At 35.9% G+C, this 26,122-nt stretch overlaps 1 protein-coding gene across 1 annotated transcript; it reads left to right on the top strand.

Annotated features, from left to right (window-relative positions):
• The first annotated feature begins 284 nt into the window (after positions 1-284).
• LOC131168214 (OVARIAN TUMOR DOMAIN-containing deubiquitinating enzyme 3) lies at positions 285-21,362 on the top strand. Its single transcript, XM_058127498.1, has 8 exons — positions 285-689; positions 775-916; positions 1,012-1,099; positions 7,523-7,586; positions 10,969-11,074; positions 11,189-11,243; positions 20,178-20,231; positions 20,912-21,362. The coding sequence occupies exons 1-8, from the start codon at positions 662-664 to the stop codon at positions 21,053-21,055; spliced, it is 681 nt and encodes a 226-aa protein (XP_057983481.1). The 5' UTR covers positions 285-661; the 3' UTR covers positions 21,056-21,362.
• The last annotated feature ends 4,760 nt before the right edge of the window (positions 21,363-26,122 follow it).

The raw sequence follows: 26,122 nt of genomic DNA, 5'->3' as shown, positions 1-26,122 counted from the left end.
CGACCACTGTATTGCGCTCAAAGAGTTGAGCGGCCAGTAACTTGTTGGGAAAAGCGAGTGTTGTGATGAGATCTGTCTTTTGGCCTGATCAAGGAAACCATTACCTTATTGCTTGGGAAAAGACCCCCACAACCACCCCCACCCACCCCCCCGCGCGCGGGGGTTGAATCTTTAATTTTCTTCACCTTGTGGGTCTAACTAGATTTTATGTCTAAGGAAGAAGAGAACCGCCCTAAAGAGCCTGCTTACTACTTTAGGATTAAAAAAAAGCTTCAAGCTCAAGCGCAAGAGTAAACTTGTTTGACTTTAATGCAAGTTATTTGGCTTGAGAAAACCTTTGTACATGTCTCTGTTACTTGCTTTACCTTATTTAGTCTCCTTTTAGCTTCTTTAAACACGAGATAGAGTGTGTTTGATGAGCCTGCATAGTACTAGGTAGTTGGTCAATGAAGATTCTTCCTTTTTTTTTTTTTAAGGTGGCGGACTGACGGGCAGCAAGTGCTGGTTCATCCACCTTTGTCGATTTCGGATAGAAGTGCCACAAGGCCGTCCGAGTAAGTGATAAGTTCAAACCCTTGTAACATCCTACTCATCCTACTCGGAATCCACCCACGAAAACAAACGATTCGCTTTCATCGTTCTGCCTTTCTGAGTAGAGTAGATGTTCATGGCAGACGAGCCGTCCAACGGTAATTTCAAACCTTTCGCCGACCCACGTTACCATTCTTTGTACATACGCAATCGCTCCACTCTCTTCTTCACTTTCATTTGCAGACGCCGTTCTTCAACAGCTGAAGGATGGAATCGCTCAGTTCGAACTCGTTTCTTCTCCCGTCCCTTCAATTTGGACTCCGGGTACCCAGAAATTTCCTGGAAACAACGGCCTTCGGTTCTTCGCCAGAATCGGACCTTCATTGTAAGGTTTCTTATTTTTTTGAATTCCAAGATCCTACACCCAAAAATAATGCTTGCTCTCTCTGCCTTTTTATTAATGTATTTTTTCTTTTTAAGAGGTGGAGGATCGGCTGCACTGAAGAAACTGGAGCATTATTCAGTTCAGAAAGTCACTGGGGACGGACGATGTTTGTTTCGGGCATTGGTATTATGTGGTTTATTTTCTGCTTTAATTCGGTTAATTGAACTGGGTTACTGTGTCTATAATTGTTTGAGAGTTTCAGACTTGATTGGGCACTGGCTATAATTTATGTCAATTTAATTTACTTCTTGCCATTGTGAGTTGATGCTTCTAAGACTTGATGAAGCAAAGTCAAAATTCAGCAAGCCCAAGATATAGTTGAACGTAATTTTGATGAAATATATTTAACAAATAGAAGGCAGTTTCAATGTTACTTGGAATGCGGATCATTTGGTTCGTGGAACAGAAATGAGAACATGGTATGACGCTTGCTCTAAAATGTGGAACTTTAGGGGTACACTTGTATAGATATATTGGTGAGAAATATGTGGTGGTACTTATATATTTTGGGGTGGATGCTGAAGTATTTGAAAATCTAGAAGTGATTTCTTTCATAAAATAGAATATTAATGACTGAAAATTCAATTATAATGCAACAATTTTGAACTAACTAATAAAAATCAATACCTTAGGTGAAAAAAATTGAATTAAAACTTTACATTGCTAGATTTAGTGTTCTAGAATGAAAATGTGCCCATGTTTTGGATTGCCTATATGAATACATGGTTTGCTAGGGTTTTAGTGTTTTCTACTAACTATGGGCAGTTTTAACAAATAATCCTACTTAAATGCAAAAATTATTCATAATTTATCCACTATTATTTTAATTGGCCTTTTGCAAATAATGGCTTTAATCATGTGCTAGGATGTATGGGTAAAGAACAAAAAAATGGTGTTTGGGTTGGAACTAAGAAATTATGAAATTGCTATGTGCCAACATTAAAAAGGAATTATTAAGAACTTCTGAAATGTTGATTAAAAGAGGAGAGTCTAATTTGTATTCATTTTTATCCATGAATTTCAGTTGTGGGCAATTAGTGATATTTTTAATTTTAGTTGGAATCAATTGATTATGTCAAATGGTAAGTTGCAAGGTATTTTCTTCAATTTGAATTTTTATTTTTATTGCTGTAATGATTATCTTGTTGTAATCTCTGTCTTTTCTATTCTTGTTTTATACAACAACACCAAGCCTTAACTACCACACTTGATCAAAAAACATTTTCCTTTATTAGATTAAGGACTAATAAATCCTTTCTCACTACCTCATTTCAAGTTATTTTAGGCTTACCTGTACCCCTTTTCATGCTAGACACAATAACTAACTCACTCTTTCTTACAAGTGCTTTACTAGGCTTGTGTTTCAAATGCCCAAACCATCTAAGTCACCCCTCCCTTATCTTATTTTCAACCAGTGCTATGCCTAAATTTTATATATACTTTTATTTTTGTACAAGTTTTTTAGTTGCCCAACATTATGAATCATAAAACATAGCTCGCCTTATAGCCATCTTATAAAACTTTCCTTTTAATTGTAAGGGTATTCTACAATCGCACAATAGACCGGACGCACTCCTCCATTTTATCCACAGCCTGTTTTAATTCTATGTATTACATCTTCAATTTTCCCTTTAGCTTGCATAATAGATCCAAGATATCTAAATATATCAATGCTATTAGTCTCTTAATTATCAAGTTTAATCTTTTCTCTATTGCTACTCCTTACATTATTGAAATTACATTTCATATATTCTGTCTTATTCCTACTTATCCTGAACCCTTTAGACTCTAATGTGGCTCTCCAAAGTTCTAGCTTAGATTTCACTCCGCTCCTACTATCTTCAATCAACATGATATCATCTGCAAGTAACATAAACCAAGAGATCTCATTTTGGATATTCTTAGTTAGTGCATCAATTACTAAAGTAAAAAGATAAGGACTCAAAGTAGAACCTTGATGTACACCTATTGGGATTGGAAAATCTCTAGATTCACCTACTACAATCCTAACGCTAGTCACTACTCTATCATACATATCCTTAATGACTTCCGTATATTACTAAAAACTTCCTTCTTTTCTAAGACCCATCAAAGAACTTCCCTAGGTACTCTATCATAAGCTTTCTCTAGGTCAATAAAAACCATAAGCAAGTCCCTCTTCTTTTCCCCAAACTTTTCCATTAAATTTCTTAAAAGATAAATAGCTTCTGTTGTTGATCTCCCAGGCATAAAACCAAATTGATTTTCTAAAATCTTCGTTTCTAATCTTATTCTATGTTCAATTACCTTTTCCTATAATTTCATCGCATGACTCATAATCCTAATTCCACGATAGTCATTACAGCTTTGAATATCGCCTTTGTTTTTGTACACAGGTACTAATGTACTTTTCTCCATTCTTTTGGCATTTTTTTGGTTTTTATAATGGTGTTGAATAGATTAATTAACCAAACAATTCCTTTATCCCTACACATTTCCAAACTTCAATTGGTATTTTATATGGTCCTATAAATTTCTCACTTTTCATATTTTTTAATGCCATTCAATTTCAAGCACTCTAATTTTGCGAATAAAATTTCTATTTTTTGTCTTCTCCTCATTTGTCACTTCCAAATTCAATCTTTCATTTTGATTTTCATTAAACAACTTATCAAAGTATCTCCGCCGCCTCCTTTTATGTTTTCTTCTCTAATTAAGACATGATCACTCTCTTCCTTTATACATTCTACATCACCTAAATCTTTGCATTTTCTTTCTCTAACTCTAGCAAGTTTATAAATGTCTTTTTCTCCTTCTTTTGTATCTAGTTCAGTATATAAAATATCATAAGATCTATGTTTAGTTTCAATAATAGTCTTTTTTTGCATTTATTCTTGCTTTTTTTTTTTTATAAATATTTTTCAAGATTTTCTATATTTCTTCAATTTTGCCATATTTTATACCTATTTCTTTGTCTTAACGGCCTTTTGGACTTTTTGATCCCACCACCAACTTTCTTTACTACCGAGTATCTTCCTTTGGTTTGGACTTACCTAAAACCTCTTTTGCTATCCTTGCGATAGAATTTGCAATTCTATACCAAATAGTATTTGCATCAACCTTATCTCCTACTGTCCTATCACACTATTTGTTCATTTTATCTTTAAATTTTTGCTATATTATGTCCCTTCAAGTTCCACGATCTAGTTCTCTTGTGTTAATTTATGTTACTCCTTCTCATCCATTTTTTAATATATATATCTAATACTAAAATTCTATGTTGTGTATCCAAAGTTTCACTTGGAATAACTTCACAATCTTTACAAGATAGATGATCCTCGTTCTTAGTTAAGAAGAAATCTATTTGGTTTTTATTATACCCACTGATGGGTATCAGCATGCCCTAACTATGTCATTTTCAGACATTGTGACACGTTGACGACCTCCAGACATCCACATTTCCTTTTCCGACATGATGACATGTGGACGATCTCCCGATGTCCACATTTCCTTTGCCGACATGATAACACGTGGACGACCTCTCAATGTCCACACTGGTTCATAATTGTTTGTAGATTTTGAGTGGATTATTTGAAGAATTTTCAGTGTGAGAAAGGCCCGAGTAGAGATGTCAAAGCAAGGCCGAGTTCAAGACCCATGTGGGGCCCACTCGGTCTTGTGGGCCCCACACTGTTCCATTGGGCCTCACCCGAAATTGGGTCTTCCTTTGACTTTTGTTTTATATTTAATTTGTAATCTTGCAAGACAACTTGCTTGCTTGCATGTGCATGTCTTAGTAAGTTGTGTGTGTTATAAGTTGTGTTAGTATTTATTATGTCTAAAAAGTTGGAGCATTTATTTTGTTAGTAACTTCTAAAAGTAATTAATGTGTCTAGTAAGTTTGTGTCTTTATTATTTGTGTCTCCCATGCTTGTGTGGGAATTGTTAGTTGTTTAATGTCTTTGTCCCCTCATGCTAGCTAAGCTTATTAATGCTTTTCCCCCCATGCTAGCTATATATATATATCCCTTCATTGTAAGAACTATGTAGAGAGAAAAGTGTTGATATTGAATTAAAGGGTATTTCCTTTGTGAAGCTTGTTAAGTTTTGTCCAATTCTTGTGATTGTGTAGTGAGAGGCTACGTCGTTCTCCTCGGAGATCAGGTGGTGAGAGACCACTATTCTATCCTGCGACTCTATCCCTATCCCACCTTCACAACTTCCCTCCATCACCCACACGGCCATCACCAAGTTACACCCCAAGGCCACCAATCCATCATTTCATTTGCTGCATACATATCCATATTTCAAAGTGTGCATGAAGAACTTCAGACGAGCTCTAACTATCCTCCAACGCATCCACACGGCCACACCAAAATATCCCCCACACGGCCACTTCCCCTCCATTACATTGGTGAGTTCGTCTCGGTGTTTCAAAGCTTGTTCCAAGGAATTTTCTAGCATGGTCTAAGACTTGTGTTGAGCAACATCAAGTCATCCAAACAATTCTCTTGATAATCTCAGCACTTATTTGAACCCTTATTTTATGTTGTAAGCCTTTGTTGGAAATATGAAATTCCATATTTGATAAGCCCTTTGAATCCATAGATTGCAATATTGATACTTGCTAGTTTAAAATCAATTGTGGGAATATTGCTTGCTAACAATAGAACTTAAATTCTTGAAATTTTGAATAACATATTTGTTGCATATAACTTGATTCCTTTGTGAAAGAACTCTTGGGACTTATTTCTGAACAACATCATACACCGTTTAAAAATGCAAGAACATGTGAAATGATGCTTGATTTATTGTGTTTGTGTTTAGTTAATTGAGTTCTTAAATCAAAGTGTCTTGAGTGTATGTGCTTGTGTGAGGGTTGAAACCATAGGACTAGGCCACCCTTACCCGTCCTATATCACGCACTCTTGAAGGTTATATTAAGTGTTCTTCTCTTTTTATAAAGCAAGTACTCAATATAACTAAATTGTAAGACATGGCAAAATCTAAGATTATATCACCGACTTCATTTTTATCTCCATATTTGTGGTCTCCATTTATCCTCTCATATCTTATATTATCCTTTCCAATGTGACCATTCAAATCAACTCCTATGAATGTCTTTTTAGACATAGGTATCCATTGTAAAATACTATCTATATCTTCCTAAAATTGTATTTTAAAATTTTTTTCTAATCCTATTTGGGGAGCATACGCACTAATGACGTCACTATCTCCAAGCCTAAAGCTATCTTGATTTTGATGATCCTATTCCCTATTCTTTTAACATCTATTACGTTATCTTTTAGGTCTTTGTCTATAATAATACCCACCGCATTTTTATGTTTCTCTATGCCAGTGTACCAAAGTTTAAATCCCGATTTTTCAATTTCTTTAGCTTTAGCTTCTACCCATTTCGTCTCTTGAAGGTTGATTAAGTTAATATTCCTCCCAAACATTATTTCCACTATTTCCATACTTTTTTCCATAAGAGTTCCTATATTCCAAGTTGCTAGTCTAATCGTAGTTTCTTCTGCTAACTTATTTATCCTCTCCCTTTTATATTTACCTAGTCTGTTCCCTTGACCTAGGTGAATTTGGTAAGAATCCATGATAATAAGATCTGAAAAGTTTTATGCTGGTTATCAGCTACCTAACACAAACCTTGCTATTTTATCCAGGTTTGGGACTGCTTGTGTGTACAAAAGAATTTGTGTTACATACGCGAAGTACACATTTGCATTCTTTTTTCTTTTTTCTTTTTCCACATAGGCAATTTTCTAAATCACACCCTACAACTAATAGAAACCCCACAAACAATTTTTAATACAAATACATTAAAAAAAAAAAAAAAAATTTAAAGCATACAATTTTGAGTGTGAATCAAGCTAGACTACAATTAAAAAACCATGCGATATTACTTTTTGAAAAATTTTGTGTATTCCAAAACTTGCAATTGAAAAACACAAAAATGCATATACTAAGCCTACAAATCATAAACACAAAATCTCCACTACTAACCAACTATTAGAAAATTTTTTAATAATAGTAATAAGAAAAGAAATAATAAGAGAGGAGAAGATCTCACTGGTGACTAAAAATAAAAAGGAAATGACAACCGCTTGAAAAATACTACAGTGCGTACCCTTTGCCGCAGGAAATTTGATGCTGCTAATGAAAATTAATTGAAGAATATTTAAGCAATGAGGGATTGCAAGAATTCTTCAATCCAAATTCAAAATTCAAAATCCACGAATATTGAAGAAACAAGATTTCTCAACCCATAAAATCTTTATTGCTTCTTCATTATTTTAGGGCTAAAGGAACAAGAATCCTTGATTTTGTTTAGGTCTTTGGGAGAAAAGAAAGGAAAGAAAGGAAGTTCTTGATGTAGGAAAGATATTAGAATTTATTAAAAAATCATTGTAGGCTATTGAGTGACTTTGACCTATTTGGACATTTAATTCTATCCCTTTCTAAACATATTTATTTGGCAAGTTAAATATTCTAGTAGTGAATAATTCAAAGCTCTTTTTGTTGCCACTATCAGTAAACTTATGGTTGTAGGTCAAAGGAATGGCTTTCAACAAGGGTATATGCCTTAACTCAAGGGAAGAAAGGGACGACGCAGGTGCATTGTCTGTATTTGTATTCATTTAGCTTATGCATATTTGAATTTTATGTTGCTTCAGCTTCATAATTTGAACTGATGTGTTAATTGCTGCTTATGTGCCTTCTCATAACCATGAATGAGATCATAATCATGTGAATTTCTACCAGTAGAAGTTGTATAAATAATTCAATTTGTATATGCAGAAGAAAACAGTTAGTTTCATGGGTTTTTCCAATTTCTATTCTAGCAATTAAAATGATGTGATTTGAATGGCCTCCCCTTAGGTTTTAGCATTGCCAATTGGATGAATTTTCTTCTTTTTTTATTCCTTGAGTATGACTCCGGCTATGTCCATTTGGATTGTGTTTGTGTGTGTGTGTGTGTGTGCAATGGCTGCTTTGTATTGTTCAAGCCATAGAACCTAATAATATGATAGCTTTTATGGCTAGAAGAGAGGGATTCAATTAACTCTTGGGAGTGTAGCAGTAGTTTCAGATGGCCGAAAGCAAAATCCACAATTCTGCATAGCTTGTGCAATGAGAGAATGATCTCAGTGGAGAGAGAGAGGCATGACTTGGTGGTAGAGGAATTTGGTAAGGCTCTAGTTGAGAACTTTACAGTGCCCTGTTCTTGTTTGTCTTCCAAACAAGAAGGAGGCAGAGACTTTAAACGGAAAATGGTGGTTCGCAGGGTCAGATGTTCTGCTTAACTTGCGCCATTGAGTGGCAAATTCTTACAGAGATGGGCTTAAATCGTTAGGAAATTTGAATCCAATTGGTGGCCTAACCATAACAGATTGGAATTTATATGTGCTGGATTAAATATCAGTTTTGGAAACAGAACAATCCCAGCAGAAGTGCAAATCAAAAATGGAAATTGTGGAGTTGCAGATTCCTTGTGTAGCTGGAGATAACATTGTCATTTTTCCCACAAGGCAGGTAGGGCAGTTTTGTATCTCCAATAACCAGGGAGGAGAGTTGGCATGATTTTTTTTTTGGGGGGGGGGGGGGGGGGGGGGGGGGGTGGGGGCGCACTCAGTTTGAGAAGAGGAATTCAAATTTAAATTTGGGTGGGTCAGATCATCACAAATTGAGTGATAAGGAATGGACTATTGGGCCTGAAAGTAATGGAAAAAATATTTGAAGAGAATATTAATGGACATTTCAGACCCATTTTCTTAGAGGAGATAGAAAATGATAAGGTAGTAGAAGAAGTGATTTCAAGTCCAGAATTAAGGATTGAATTTTAGGTAATTAAGCCCATATAAAGTAGGGCTGTCAGCTCTATGAGACAAAGGAGAGGTAAAGAGAATTGATTTGCTCTCTTGTTTTGATGTGTCATCAGATGGGATGTATTGCAAAAGGATTGGAGCTCATTTGGGGTTCCTGAAGGGTCAGGCACTGAATTGAAGGGTGCAAGTAGATTGAGGCTTCATTGCCATTTAAAAAAAAAAAATTAGCTCTTTTTATGGCCCTAGTTATTGTTGCAAAAAACTTAGAAAAGTTGATGAGAAATATTTTGTGGTTAGGAGTGGAGGATGGTGCGAGGTACCATTTGGTTAGGATAAGGTTTGTTAGCCTAATTGAGGTTGGTTTGGGCCTGGGTAACCTAGTTTCCCAAGAAAATTGCCTTGGCATGGAAATGGTTTTGGCATTTTTCTTTGGAGCCTAGATCCCTATAAACAACAACGACAACAACAACAAACCTTCAGTCTACATAACTCCTTTTCCACTGATTCATCCGATCAAAAGTATTTTCCTCTATTAGATTTAGAGTTGTTAAATCCTTCCTGACTACTTCAATCCAAGTTATTTTAGGCCTACCCCTACCCCTTTTCATCTCAGATCACTCCTCCTCACAGGTGCTCTACTAGGCTTGTGTTTCAAATGCCCAAACCATCTAAGCTGCCTCTCCTTTATCTTGTCTTCGATCGGTGCAATGCCTAAATTTATTGTGTATATGCACATTTCTTATTTTGTCTTTTAATGTTATACCACTCATCTACCCCTTAGCATTCGCATTTCCACAACTTTTACTTTTTGTACATGTTTCTTAGGTGCCCAACATTCTGAACCAAAAAACGGTTTTATAGCCGTCTTATAAAACCGAGCCTAGATCCTATGGCATAAGGTAATTCACAGCAAATTTGGAAAAGAACAGAATGGGTTAGATGCTGAATTCAGTATTTAATATTAATGCTACTCATAGGAGCCCCAGGAAGCTCATTTTCAGATTTTCCAATTCTTCTTTCCTCAGGTTAAAATGTTAAATTCCATGAGGGCAATGGGGAGAGAGTTTAGGTAGGGGATGATTTTTGGACTGGGCTGTACCTTTTTAAAGTGTGTTTCCTTGCCTTTATAGTCTCTCAAATTGTCTTTATAATGCTCCAAGTTCTAATTTTTTGGTTCTTGAGGAGGATATTGGTTCTTGGAATTTCTATTTCAGGAGGAGTTTGAATGAAGGAAGCTGGAGAGGTGACCCAACTCTTGGGGGTGTTAGATTCTTTTATTCCTTCTCATATTTGTAGAGTTCGGATTTTGGACGGTGAAGGAGTTTTCTTGCAAATTTTTTTTCGATCAGCTCTTTCATGATGACAATGGTTCTTGGTTTTTGACATACTACTTGATTTGGAATGCCAAAACTCCATCTAAACTCAGTGCATTGCTTGGTTTTCCATTCTTGACAGGATCAATACTAATGACTGGCTCCCAGTTAAGATGACCTTTAAGAGCTTCTCCCCAGTTCTTTGTTTCCTCTGCTTCCTACCTAGTGAACTAATTCTCATTTATTTTTACATTTTCCCCTTTTCTTGGGGAATTTGGTGCAGGCCTTTTGACATGTTTGGAATTTATCTTCAAAGTTAAGGGTTTTGGTTCTCATAAGTGAAAATACTTTGGAGATGTGCTACTTCTGCTATTGTGTTGGAGTATTTGATTGGAGCATAATTCTAGAGTTTCGAAGGGGATGATTATGGATCCACAGATGGTGTGGAGCAGGGTTCCTTTTTTGGTTTCTTTTTTATGTTTTGTTTTCAATTTGTTTCTGGGGTTTCAGCTTATTGATGTGCAATGAAACTAGAGAGCCTTGTTGTTTTAGTTTGTTTTTATTTGATTTTTTTTAATTTGATGAGTACTTATTATCCTCTGAAGTATTGTAGTTTCCTTCTTTTCTAATATAAGTTCCTCTAATTAATAATTTCAACTAAAGAAAAAGCTTTCTGGTATTTTATGCCCTGACCACTATAGGAACTGTCCATCTTTTGTTTTGTTCTATTTTTTGTTTTGTTTTTTTTTTGTTTTGTTTTTGTTTTTATTTTTTTATTTTTTTTCTTAACATCACCATGACATTGATATTCCCTAAACATAAGTAGCGGACTCTTATTTGGTGCATAACAGTGCAGATGAAATACGTATGGCTGTAAAAGAGGTTCTATGTGAAAATGATAAAGAGCGCCGTCAGTATGAAGAAGCATTAGTCGCAATTACGGTTGAGGAGCCTTTGAAACGGTGAGGCTTTTTAATTTTCACTAGTTGCAGAAGTTCAATTGGTTTTTGGTGCTTTTGCTTGTGCTTTATTATATTCTGGAAATGGTTGAAAGCATCCTAAATTCCTTTCTGTAGTTACTGTCAACGGATTGGGCGACCTGATTTTTGGGGAGGGGAATCAGAGCTACTGGTTAGTTTTCTTTGATTACCATGTTCTGAATCTCACCCAGTAAGCCTGTTTTTTCTTTTAAAAATCAATTTTTAATATATTGAATATGTCATTTTCTCAAGTGGTTTTTTTTTTTTTTTTTTTTTCTATTTTGTTTTATTTCTTAAATTTTGCTTTTTTGGTTTCTTTATGAGGATTCCTTGCCCTCTCTTGATTGTCATTCCTTTCTCTTTTAATATTAAGTATCTTCTTTTATTATCTAAAAAAAATAGTTGGTAAATTCTTTGGGGATTGCAACTTGAAATATAGTAATTTCACTGTGTTTTTTTTTTGGGTCATTTTCTTTATTCGCTCAATTTATTTCTAGGAGATGGAGTGCAATTGTGCAAAATTATTTAATCAAAAAGAGAGATTTTATTAGTTTTGTGCATTTCATAGTGACGGTATTGATTTTGGAACTGCTATAGATGTTTTACAAAAAGTTGTTCAAAATCTTGTGATAAATACATCTTTGCAAGACTCTATACTTTATAGGGTAGCTGAATGGTAAGGGAGCTCCGGATGAGCTGTCAACTCAGAGGTCTAGGGCTGGATTCCTCACAGGATCAAACCTACGAGGGTCAACCCTGACGTAGCTGGTCAATTTACAATTGAGCCCTTCTGTAATAAAAATCTAAATAAATAAATAAAAATATTTGCTAGATAGCAAAGAGTATTATGTTTTTGTTTGATATTGAATACATCTAAGGGAAGTTCAAATCTATCCCCAAATTTCTCAGTTTTGCCAGTGAATTTCTATGAGGGAGGTAATTCCAAAAGAACAAGTCCCCAGCTACCACAGGGGGGACCAAAAGAGTTTTATTCCCAAAAGAATCCCTAGTCCTCAAAACCTCAATCCAATAAACTATCTTTTCATCCTTTTTTTTAACCCAAATTAAACTGGTATAAAGTGGTCAAGTAACCGCAAGAAGAAGAATCCATATGTAGAGCAATCCTCTTTAAATGTCCCAAAAAGCCAAAATGATTTAGCAACAAGAGCCACGAGTAATCTTTCCCTTCTCAAATTTGATAGTTTTAATAAAATTTGTTTGCAGAATATGTGAAAAATCTATAACAAAAAAAATTTGAAAAACAAACTGGCTTTTGAGTTTTCTAATCCATTATGGCTCAAAAGTATCTTTGTCCAAAAATATATGGAGAAAAAAATGAACACCAATTTGGACTATTGAAGATGAAAATTTGTGTTGGAACCGTTTTTTGGTAGAGCGGGGAAAAAAATGCCAATTTTTTAAAACTTGCATGGATTGCATGTTGGAGATATAATATTGCATTGCATTTAACCCTAAAAAGCAACCCAATAAAATGTTTGTAATGGCTTTTAGGTGTGCATGTGCCATTATCAAAATTTCTAGCAAGAGGATTTTTGCTTGCCCAAATTTTGCAAGTGTTGTGAACCTGATAGTTAGTCTGGAAAAAATAAAAACAAGGAAAAGAAGTAGAAGGAGAGGAAGAAGTAGAGTTGGCCAGCAGAGATCAATTGTATCGGGGAGAACCAGCTAGCTCTGGGTTCGAGTGGCATTTGATCCCTAACCACAACTCATCCATTGATTCTTCAACATCAGTCCGTTCGGACCTCCACTTAGTTTCACCCAATCTTCATCCCGCATAATGATCAATTTTACGAAGATCCCATTCTATTCTAGAAGCTCGTAGCATTGATCCTGATAAACCCCAATTTATTGCTTCCTCTCCACCAAAGCGTTTTTGTCCCAAGCGACCAATGCATATATGTTATTATCAGATACAAAGTAGCCCTACAGGCAATAAAGCCATATTGTTGGAACATGCCACTTCTAGACTCTCCCTCAAGGTGAAGGTGTAAAAATGTCACGAACCCCTAGCTCGATACAGCAAGCAGAAAAAGTAGGTCCCAAAAAAACCGTCAATAACAAATGTTCCAGTGGATTAGTGGACTTTACAAATAGTATAGCCACTATCTCAACAATATTTCTCACAAAATGTTGGTCAAATTTGATATGTTTTGTTCTCTCATGAAACACATGATTAAGTTGTAGTCAAATTGCATATTCATAGCAGCAAAATGATCACATCATATTCACAAGTTTTGTATCATGGTTTTACGGAGTCCCCGGAGTCTATATAATCTCTATAATCTACATGCCAAAAGCATTATCAGCTGTTTGGGCTTAAGTGTCATTTTGTAAGATTAAAGGCAAGAGTAACTTTTCTCCGTCTTATAACTCTGTCCCTGTCTCTGTGTCTCATGGCTACCAATCCCACGTCTCTTTCTCAATTCTTTCGGCAGCCTCTTAACTGAATGATTTAGGAACATAATGATGAAGGATGTCCTTCGGAAAACAGTCCAGATCGGAGGCAAGTCCAGAAATCTTATACTGGAGAAGGTTGGTCATGGTGATTTTGTATTCTTATTGGAGCAAAATCCTCATGTTTTTTCAATTCTTTCCTTCTCAAGCCCTCCACCAATCCTCTTCTTGGTTTGGAAATCTTAAATAATAGAATGAGATAGAAAGAAAGTCACGGAGCAATTATAAGATTTAGTTAACTAACTAATACCTGGTTCAAGTGTAATTTAGGAACATATAACATAGCGGAAATAGGGATAGAAGTAAATGGAAGAATATTGCCACAACCAGAAATTGGTGTAACCAAACCATCAGCAAGAGCTACCTTAGAGTGTAAATTAGTGCGTTTCAATGACTGAGATACATTAAGACTACTTGTCATATAGGTGGCAATTGAATCAAGAATTCATGGTGAGGAGGATGAAGAGGCAAGAAGCTTCGGTATAACTGGATTGGCCACAGTAGCACTAGATGTAGAAGACGGAGATTGGAGTTATTGAACCATGCAGACAAGATTGTTATACTCCTTTAGAAACATGGTTGATGATGTATTCCCGTCTTCATTGGGTGGCTATGTGCTCTTGAAGTGTCAACACTAGAATCACCGAACTCTGCCTGTTGCTTCTTAATCATCTCAACGTCGGAACCAACCGGTTGATAGAAATTGATTCCCTCCCACATACAGTTTAGGTGTGCTATAATACTCACTGATGGACCTATCTTCTTGGTTGTATTTAAAAAATTTCTCATATGGGTCAAAACAGTAGTTTTGATTTTTATCTTGTGAGAAGGTTTTACGAAGATTATCTCATATTGCCTCGATTGTTCTATGAAACATCACTTTCAATGTTCATAATCCTTAGGGAAGATGAATGCAGCAAGTACTTGGACTTCCCTTTATGTTAATATGCGCATGCACTGCCTCAGACCACAAGAAGTAGTTAGAGGATCCGACCAGTTTGATGGCTCTGATCTGTATATTAGCAGTATCAGAAGTGATCCTTGTTGAAACCATCAAAACCAACCCTAATAAATTACAATCAGCAGACACCGATATCAAGAATGAATAAAACAGCGAAAATGCTGAATTAGGCAGCATGCACTCGAGACCTTAAGACCTTTAAATGTCCAGAACTTCAGGGGGCAGCTATGACCGCAGAACTGAAGTTGCAATATTCTAGGAGGAATCATCTGACCACACAGAACAGGGCAGACCACAACAAAGCACTGCAGGCACTTAATAAATAACTTGTCGGCAGCTACAGGCACTATGGCTGGCAGCAACTAGTAGTGAACGCAAGTAAAAACAAGAAATAGTGTCATTGAACACCAATTAAAACCAACCAGAAACTGATACAAGATTGCAGGCAATCAATCACAAACAGGTGCAGCATCAAAATAGCCTCATCATGCCACAGCCTGCCAATGGAACATCAGAACAGTGGTACACCAGAACCAGAATGCAACTAACTTCACATCAGCAAACTACCACAAACAAATGCAGCATCTAACAAAGGAAGCTGTGCATCCTAAAGCGGAGAGGACGAGTGTCCCTGGCGCCTGGATGCCTCTCAAACCAACCAAACATTCTGATTTGAGAACAATTAAGGAAAGATAAGGAAATAAAGAAAAACGGAGTATCCAAAATCAACTAACTCAGATAAATCAGATTTAGTGGAGATTAATGCTCTGATGCCATGTTGTAGAATTAGGGATGGAGAAGGGAAGAGAAGATGACAGAGAAATACTGCCATCCACACCACATAATTACTGAAATAGCCTATTCTAACACTTACAAATGCAATACAAAAGAAAAACTTTTCAATGTTCAAGCTCCCTTCAATAAATAAACTCAAACTCAAATGTCATTAGCCCAAATAGTTTGTTATAATCAGAATTGAGATTACGAAATGTTGGAGCAAAAACTATGTGCCATTTACATTATATTTGGGAGTTACAGGGCAAGGAAATGGAAAGGTTTTCAGAGGAAGTGAATGGAAATGAATAAAAATGATGGTGTGGTGGTTACCTCCCTTTGTTTGGTTGATTTATTAAAGTACAGAAGGAACAAGAAGGTAATCATTAAATTTACACTTGTGTTTCATTTGCAACCCACTTTTTTTGTGTTTTGAGAGTGAGAGTGAGAGTGAGAGAGAGAGAGAGAGAGAGAGGGGGGGGGGGGGGGAGGGGCGGGAAGGGGAAGGGGAGTGGACGCTTCCTCCCAACATGGTTTTAGAGTTTCATAAACTCGTAATACTTGATTGATGTATTTTCTTAGCCAAACCTCCACAAGAAGAAAAAAAAATTATTGTTTGAGTCATGTCTGTCGTTCGGATTCTTTATCTCACGATTCTGATGAAGATCATCACAAACAACCTTGGCAGTCCCATCAAACATCCTATTGGTTGCTACTCTTGACTCCATGCTTTTCTAGCATAAAGGACCATTTCATTCTCCATCCATTCTTCATAATCTTTATCCTCATAAACGTTCGCTCAAGAGAATTGAGGAGATTAGAGCAAGTGCTGAATCTTGCATTTTGCATCGACGTACACCTTTTCTGACTGCGATGCTCCAAATATGCTGCAGCAGTTAAAAGGTCCTCAAGCGCCTGGAAAGAGCAGCAGAATACAAATACTTAAATAAAAATATAAAAAAAGAAAGAAAGATAGAGAATACAGCATGTAATCAAAATTATGAACTGCTGTAACACAACCACCAAACTGCAATTAACAGGAAATGTTTGACCACACAGCACCTTCATAATAACCAGAAACTCTGATATGGACTGTTTTGGTCACTACTCAGCAATCTGCCTGCAACAAGGGAAGATTGCAGTCACTCTAGGGCTTCACAAGACCAACCCCAACTACAAATAATCTGGGACAGATCCATGAAGGAGGTGCAGGCTCTAATACATATCAAGCAGATTGCAGAATAACTGCCTTCACAGCACAAGCACTCACAAACGCACAGCACCCACACAAGGGTTGCACATGGCTGGGGAGAAAAGGGTATGAAACCCTAATTGACTCTTTAAACAGCTATGGAATTTGTAAATTTTTTAAGAGTTCATTAGGGAGTTCAATCATAGCAATAGCTTTTCTCCCAGACAGCTGTTCTATCAATGCACTCTGGGCTTATTTTTACTTTTAAAATTCTTCTCAATAAAATGACGCAATAGTTTATAATGAGGGAAATTGTATTGAGACATGATTTGTGGTGAAAAAGTTACCTTGTGTTTGAATTTATGTCCCACTAACAAGGCCTATGGCAACTTGTGATTAGGGAATTTATAAGTAGGTGGTTGAGAGAAGTTATCAGCAAAATTCCTAAAATAACCTAGAGAATAAGATATATTGAATTTGGTTTTAAAATTATGAGGTATTTTGGAATTTCACTTCCAATCACAAGGGAGTTTCCTTTATATGGTATAGTCTGATGACAAAACTACCCGCACAGCAATAAAACATGCCACCCAAACCTGCCATCATTATAACACCGAGAAACAAACATGAATATAAAAAGTTTCTATTCGAAATTCTCTCAAGACATGATAATGATGAAGAAAGACAAGATCAAAACATTTCTAAAATGCTGAGTGGAGATTATGCTATGCTCAGAGCAATGGATATGATTGCTATGGTGTATTTCTGAAATTTTAATAAAAGTAAAAACAAAACCTACTCTTTATAAGAAAGATTCATAGTTCTAAGAAATTAAAAAGAACTTGAATTGCCTGAGGAAAAGTAAAAGGGAAGATTTTTTAAAAAAGAACTCATTTTTTAAAGGAACAAGAAGGAAAAAATTGAATAATTGATAAAACAAAAACATTTCATGTGCTTGTGTATTCTCAGATTCCGTGAATCTTCACATATATCATCATGGTCAAGACTTTGCTGTTTATATAAGTTGGAATTCTATACCTGAGCATGGATTGGGCAGGTTTGGACAACCCGAAAATAGGCAGGCCTAGGGAGAGGTATATGGACCTGAACATGGCCTGGCCTGGCTTCAGTATGATAATTTAATTTAAAAGTATATATTTTCAATTATATATGCATTAAATATTTTTAAAATATAAATGGTGAGGCCTAGGCAAAGCATCTTTAGGCCTGAAAGTGAATCTGGACCAAACCATACTGGCCTGCCCTGCCCTGCCCAATGCTTAACCCTAGTTGGAAATGGAAAGCAACTATTTGTGCATGAAGGCAATAAGAAAAAAAAAATTGTTGGATGTTTGTTCTTTTTGTTGTTGATCAATATCTTTCTTATTATCTCCTTTATTATCAGAAAAAGTTTCTAATTTGTAATTTTTCAATAGCTTGAATAGTTGAGCTTGGTTGGTTTGAAATTAAATGATTCGCAAAAAGTTTGGCTAATAATTAGTGTTAACGCTTGATAACATTGTTGGCCCACAACCCAACAGCTTAAGCTTTTATATAAAATGGCAATCTAGCATGGCATTAGAGCCATGGTTGTCAAGAAGTCCTGGGTTTTAGTCTCATTGCCTGCATTTATTATTCTAATCTAACATGAATTTTGGCCAATAATTAACAACGAGAGTTATTAATTGTTTGTTTTATCTGTCCATGTGCAACCAGGCAGCACACGTGAGGAAGTTTTAAGGCTTGATATACATTGTTGGCCCACCATCTAACATCTTAAGCTTTGAGGGAAAGTGGTAATCTAACATTTGGTACCAGAGTAGACCAAAGCCATTGGAGCTTGGTGGTAAAAGTGTCTCTGCAGAAGGGTTTGGAGCTGAGTTCCTATTGTTAAACAGTTAGAAGGGAGAAAAAAAAACAAGTCAACATCAAAGCACTATAGTGTTTGAGATGGTGTTGGCACTTGGCATTCCCTTAAAAAGGAGATGAAAGGAAAAAAAAACATAACTGCGACTCCAAAGGGGTGTCACCAGTTTATTGCAGAAGTAAGAAATAGAAGGAACGTAGTATTTTCTCTACAAAACCTAAAAAGCAATGAAAATCTGTGCAGATCTCTCCTTCCAGCCATAACTGCATCGTAGTAACATAAAAAAATTTGTTCTCCAATGATTTTTCTTTTCCATCAAATGCCCTCTCTCCTTCCAACCAGTTACCCAAGTGTGAATAAGCCATGACCGCATCCAGATGAACATTGGGAGGCGCATCAGGGGGGAAGGTCGCTGACCTGTGGGTTTGGTGCCACACTGGGGGGTCCAAAGGGCTTATCAGTAGCTGGAGTTCCCATGTGAATAAAAAAAAATAAAAATAAAAAATGAGCGTGAGCAGAATGGTATCCCCAATTTTATTATTCATTCTTCTACAATCTGAGCCTCTTCAAGCTTTTAGTTCTTTGTCAACTTCTTCCTGCAACGAACAACCTGACTGATTCCCACTGTTGCACAAATCAGGCACCAGAGATTTTCTCCCATTTGCAGTGAAGTGACAGACCACTCTTCCTCCTCTTTATGTGGTAAACATCTATTAACCACATATAGGCCGTAGCCTTATTTTCTTTAAATTATTCTCCACCAGTACTCCATCACAAGATGCTTCCCAAGCAAATTAATAAATAAATGGACCTTCAGATGGGATCTTCGACTGGGTAATGGTTTTCCAAGGAAAAACCATTTTTTCCTTCTATCCTCCCATATTTTTGTGAAGCAAAGAGTGGTAGGATTTAACTATGGATTGCCTTTGTTTTTCTATGAATCCATTCATCCTTGTCTTCTCTTCTGCCTTTAACCCCACTTTCCTCCATTGTAGCTTTGCACATATTTGGTGACCACCACTTTCCTCCACAATTTTTCTTGTTTCTTGGATAAATCCCCATAACCACTTGCCCAAGAAGATTATGTTCATAACTTACAGGTCAATAACTCACAATCCTCCATCAAAAAGAACTTTAACCAAATTCCATCTCACAAGATGATACTTGGGAGCTTTTTCAAAGTTGGCCGACAAAATATCCTTTGAATGTTTTCAATCTTCTCTGCAGTTCTGGATTAGGGAATAGAAACATCAAGTAAAAGGGCAGATAGCATGCTGTTCCTTTCTTGGACAAGAGTTTACCATCTCATCCTGCAAATCTTCTTTCAAATTTCTCCACAATTGGATCCGACATTCTTTTATCTTTGGAATTTGAACTTTGCCCCAAAGTCCCAAGATTGTGATAAGTTTGAAGCATGAACCAAGCAACAACCCAAACTCTGAGCCATTTTCTGTCCATTGACCTCATTCTCGATGGAAACAATATCAATCTTTCCCATGTTTACTTATAGTCCTAAAATATCAAATGCCACAAGGATACATCTTAAATTAAGGATATGCTCCTGTTTCAGCATCATGGAAGATTATAGTGACATCTGCTACAGGCCTTGCCCCGAGGAGAAAAATAATCTGTTATTTTCACTTTTGCACTGCACACTACAATGCCTACATTGTTGTATTCACCATAGGTGTGCTTGTTTTGCCTATTTATTTTTATTTTGTTTGTGCGTGTTTTCCCCAAAATTAAGAATTTTGTCGTTTCTTTTCTATTACTTGGTCAAACATCATATGCTCACTGATAACTTGATACGCCTCAGGTTTTGTCAAAATTGTGCCACCAGCCAATCATTGTGTACATCCCAGAGCAAGAGGTATGTTTTCCCCTTAGAAACATTGAGATTGATTGTATTTATTTGTGAAATGCATTATTTTAAGTTGGATTTCTAGTCCACATTCATTCTTAGTCAAGTAGAGTTTGCTTACCAATCCTAAATTTTTTTGACAATCAGTGATAAAAGTGACAGATAAAAAGGATGGATATAGTTGTCACATTCATCATTGGTGCAGTTGACTCAGTAAGCCAAAGTGACTTTGTGCAACTTGCAAACTTAAGATAAGAATAGAAAGTGCAAACTGGCGCTGATAGTCTTAATAGAAAAAGGGACTTTTCTACATATACAAAAAATTCTCATTTACGAAGATGGTTCAATGAGAATTTGATTTAATGCCTGCCATATATATAAGAAGGGAATGAGAAGCATTAATGGATATATGCAATATTGCGGTTTAACTGAAGAGAATTCATAGTTTTTTATGAATATTTGTGTAGCTGACTTCAACAAAATATACTTTGGGGGCTATGAAGTATGAACCATGCTATTGAGACAAACATCTGCTTGGAGCAATTAGCATTGTTTATGCGCTAAAATAGCAGCATTCCTTTGTTTTTCTTTTCTTTTTCTCTCAACCATTAACTTCTTTTCCTTTTTTGGTTTCAACTATTAAACACAATACTATTTCATCAAATAATGTCATGGTTCTAAAATTGCAGCATAGAAAGGGCGGATGGGGCTCTGGTTTTATTCCAATTGCAGATTATGGAATCAACTTCAGCAAGGGTTCAAGAAAAGGGAAACCCAAGAAAGTTGTTAGGCTGCTATACAGTGGTAATAACCACTATGATCTACTCGTTTGAACCATCATTATATTATACGTGAGGGAGAGCTGTTGCCTCCTTGCAGTTGATGGAAAAATCAAGGATACAGGACTTTTATCTTTCCTTTGGTGCACATGTAACATCATGAATCATCCAATGGTGAAGTTGAGTTGTTGATGATTGTTGTAGTATATTTTGTATAGCAAGTGCTTGGCACATATCTGTTCCCATTATGGATCCATGTGCTACAATTGAATTCATACAAAAGTTTTTGCAGAGAATCAAAGACGAAAAAAAGATGAATGAACTATGATGGAAAATAATATGCTGATCATTTCTTTTATCAGCCTGGATTGTATAGAATATGGAATGCTATTTTCATGAAATTTTCATGTTCTGAAATAAATGAGAATGTTTTTAGGGCATAGTAGATTCTTAGGACATCCTATATGGCCAATATATAAAATTTCTAGGACGAACAAAACATACAGGATTCTTATTTCATATATTTTTGGTAGTGAAATAAAATAAAATAAAAAGATTCTGAACTCATACTTTTGGAAGTGCTTAAAGATTTGCCAATCAAAATGACTGCCCCTCCCAACTCCAACTTGCTTTTTAATCTACAAATACAACAAGAAGAATCCTTTTTTCCCCCCTTTTCTGGCTGAGGGCATTTTCCTTGATGACCTTGGCTAGCTTGAACAACTTTTAGCAACTTTTAGCTTTGTCCTCATTGTTTCATTCAATATTGTTTTGAGTTGAGTCCTATCCGTTCAAATATCATAACAATAACTAACTACTCACCATACATCATTTGACATGGGCTTTAAATGCTCAAATCATCAAAATTATCCTCTTGTGACTTGTCTTCAACCAATGCTATGCCTAACTTATTGTGAATATGTTAGTTCCTTAATTAATCTTTAATGTTATACTACTTGTCCACTTCAACATTTGTATTTTGGTGACTTTTACTTTTTAAATATATTGTTTTTTAATTGTGCAACATTTTGATCTATAGAACATGACTGGTCTTATATCCATGCTATATATCTTTCTTTTTAATTTTAAAGGTATTCTATAATTGTACAATATTCTCGATGCACTCCATTTTACCAAACTTGCTTTGTTCTATGTATTATATCCTCTTCATTTCACCTTACATTTGCATAATAGATCCATGATATCAAAATCTGCTAGTGCTATTAATTATTGTTTTTCAAGTTTAATCTTATCTCCAATAATCTTCCTTACATGGTTGAAATTTTACTTTATACATTTTGTCTTATTTCTAGTAGAAATTGCATTTCATACTCTATTTTTTTTCTAGTTATCCTAAAACCTAGACTTTAAATATGATTTCCATAATTATAACTTGGATTTTATTCCACTCCTACTTTCATTGATCAAAACAATAACATTTGCAAACAACATATACCGTGAGATCTTGTTTTGGATATTCTTGGTGAGTTCATCACTCACTAAAGTGAAAAGGGTTAAAAGTAAAACTTTGATGTACATTTATTGTGATTGGAAATTTTTTACACTCTTTTGCAGTCCTGAATCTAATTGTTACTCTATCATAGTTATCCTCAATGACATCAGTGTATCTACTGCACACTTCCTTCTATTATAAACCCACCATAGAACTTTCCTAGGTAATTTTCAGTGACAATTGGCACTCTGATACCAATTGTTGATACGAATGTGCAATGGAAACACACACACTCAAAACAACCCAGAACGAGTAATGCAAGCACTCAACGATGAACTATACGGAACTAGCAATCACTCAACAATGAGAATAAATGAAAACAATGAATTAAAGACAAGATTTACGTAGTTCGGCAATTTGCCTATGTCCATAGGAGCAGCGCCTATTTTTTACTATCACAATGAAGCTTACATCAAGCTTACCCAATAAGGATTACATAATATTGATTAAATATTAATTCTATGTGTACGTAAGACTTCTACTATATCTAAAACACTTCTATAACAATCCCTCAGAGGAAAATCCTCTAAAATCTCACAATTTACTAATCTTCAATTTGAAATTTCGTGACGTGTGCAAGCGTAATCATCGACGGTTTGAAGCCGAGAAGAATTCCCTGTATTCTACCTAAAATCGTTGACTAAACCGGCGACGGTTGCCTTCATGCAAACTTCTTTCTTGTTCCTCGCTTCATGATGCTTTCTCGATGCACGCATTCCACTCAAAATATGAGCCACATCCTCAACAATCTCCACCTTGGCGAATATTCACCACTTAAGAGAAATCTGAAAGCATAATCCCGCTGCTCCACCCAAGATAGTAGATTGAGACCGTCCCTAATCTAACACCTGGAGATGTAAACCAAGTCCAAGCGACGCTTGAACTTGTCTATGGTAATAGGAGCTCCACCTACCTAAATAACTAGCTCCTCGAGTGATCCTCTAAACCACAGTGCTACCTCGACAGCTTCAGCCACTGCCAAGTAATCTGATTCAATTGTAACTAGTGCAACCTAAGACTGTATCTTGGACTTCCAACAATTAGGTCTTCCCATAACATACCCTGTTGTAGGCCTCCTATCATCTAAGTCTCCTATATAGTTTGCATCCATGAATCTCACAACTGACAGATCACTCTGTTGCCCGCCAAAGTACGCCATTGCATTGGCATAGGAAACCTTTGACATGTCTAAAACATCATCGCTCTTCCTTGAGTACTGAGCGGTAGACTATTTACTTTAATTCGCCACTGGTGTACCACCCTAAGATAACCACCATCTTCCTACGGTTATGACAACAAAGCCACCCTGAGATAATTCCAATTTCCCTATAGCATTATACTTTCAAATATCCAACCCAAGAATCCTCTTGGCCGCACCCAATGTAGAGATCCGAAGAATTATAGTAATTAAATAATAAAAGAAAGGAGGAAGAGAGAATTGTAAAAGGGATTCAGCAGAATCTCGTCGAAGAACGCAGGGCGCTCATCGACAAGCAACCTTCTTGGGTTCGTCGACGTGGACTCGTCTCGTCGATGAGAACTTATTGAGAGGGGTTTAGCAGAGCCTGAATTTCGTCGATGAGGGTTTTGAGTTCGTCGACGAACTCCCTTCATGAACTCATCGACAAGGTGACGTGTCTCATCGATGAATCTACATTTTATAAATACACTAACCTTGGGATTTCAACGTGAATTTTTCATGCAAAACTCTTTCTCTCTCTAAGTTTTGTCTCCCCCTCCTTCTCTCTAGATTTCTAGCTTCATCTTTCGCCAATTCGATGATCGAAAGCCGCCACGCTGCTCTTGCGAAGATTCTCTTCAAGTCTGCTGGGGTAGTTCGTTGGTTAAGCCAACTTGGGCACCATCCCAAAATCTGGGTAAGTTGGTTATTTTAAGTTTTATAAGGTATTTGGTGTTTATGGACTTAGGAAAATGCTTTAGATAGAATAATACTGAAATTTTGTTGGAAAAAATGTAATTTCAAGGTGTTGAGCTGGGAACACCACAGGAGTAGGTTTAGTTAATTTTGTAGGCTTTTCAGTAAGTTAGGTAAGGGAATAAATTAAGTAAATCTTTTTCATGAAATTATTTATTATTAAATAACATTTATTTTCAGGAAAATATGTATGTTATAGAACTATGTTTAGAAATACTGTTGTTGAACAGGGAAATGATTTTAACATATTTTATAAGAAAATATGATTTCAGAACAAATTATGAATTTAGAAGGCTACTTACATTTGTGCGGCATGAGTATAATATTTCCATGAAAGTTATGTTATATTGAAATATTATGATTTATCCAAGATAAGCATGTTATAGTAGTTTTCAGGAAAATCCTAAAAACAGTACAGGAACTATGGTTTTAAGATTATATTAAATAGTGTAAGAATTTATGTTTATTATGTTATGAATTATGCCGGCGTAAATGCCGTAATTTTTAAGTTATGAATTATGTCAGCGTAAATGTTGTGATTTTTACGTTATGAATTATGACGGTGTTGACGCCGTGATTATGTATGATATGTAAGAAATCATAAAATATGATTATGTCAAATATTACTCTGAAATATGAAATAGCCATGTTTTAATATTATGAAATGTATTATATGTTATCAGAACTCGGATGACTTAATTTAGTTTTACGAAGCACGATATTGTAGTTATATGTTCATGTTTATGTTTATGTTAGTGCTACCACACATCTTATGTAGAGTCTGGGAGATGATAGTCAATGTGGCTTTATGGGAGTGTCGTAGTTCTCCTGGTAGTCCAACACAGGTGAAACGGGCCCATCGTACTTACACACCTATGTTTGACTTAGCATGGTCGGCCAACCATTTTTAGGTCCCGCCTGTGGGCTACACAACCTTACCATGTGGGGTGTAAGACATGACAATAGCTAACTATCTATCCTGGGTAATATTTCAAGTATGGTATAGTCTTATAAGATGATTTTCCTGTACAAAAATTTAGTATGTTAACCTATGTTATGACAAATCATGTTTTATTTAGATATGATACAAACTGTTTTTACCAGATATGAATTATGTACTGTTTATATATATATCACAAAAAATACTCATATTTCCACACACTGATATTAGTTTATCTCCCTTAGTGAGAGTTGTCTCACCCCAGCATTACAAATATTTCAAGAAATCCAGATAGGCAGGCGGACCGAGCTCCGTAGCAGTAGAGATTGATGGAACTACCCTGTTTGAAGGGTAAGTAGATGAACTAGGGTCAAATTATTTTTGGGTTATGATCCTAGGTTGACTTTTTGGTACCTTTTGAGATGTTTGTACATATATGGCAGATTTAGTAAAACTTTGGTATTGTGACTAGTTGGATGGTATGCATATAGTTTATGTTTTCCACTTCTTAGGTATCAGAGATGTATGACAGGTATTTTCTTGGTACCCACGGGTCCGAGTTAATCATGATTAGTTCAGTTTATAAGCAAGTTAACAGGATTATTATGTATGTTGTAATATAAAAAAATATATCTGAAAAAATAGGCAGGTCGTTACTGTTTGGTATTAGAGCTTAGGTTGTTAGATTTAGGTTCTGTAGACTCTAGAGAGCAGTGGGAAACAATACCAGAG

This window comes from Malania oleifera, chromosome 11 (genome assembly GCF_029873635.1).
Source record: "Malania oleifera isolate guangnan ecotype guangnan chromosome 11, ASM2987363v1, whole genome shotgun sequence".
Lineage (NCBI taxonomy): Eukaryota > Viridiplantae > Streptophyta > Magnoliopsida > Santalales > Ximeniaceae > Malania > Malania oleifera.
This window is presented reverse-complemented; position numbering and strand designations above follow the sequence as displayed.

Excerpts from the sequence above, each read along its gene's own strand:
- LOC131168214 (XM_058127498.1), top strand. The coding sequence starts at position 662 with ATGTTCATGGCAGACGAGCCGTCCAACG. Across the intron at positions 690-774 it reads GGCAGACGAGCCGTCCAACG|ACGCCGTTCTTCAACAGCTG; the intron begins GTAATTTCAAAC and ends TTTCATTTGCAG. Across the intron at positions 7,587-10,968 it reads GGAAGAAAGGGACGACGCAG|ATGAAATACGTATGGCTGTA; the intron begins GTGCATTGTCTG and ends ATAACAGTGCAG.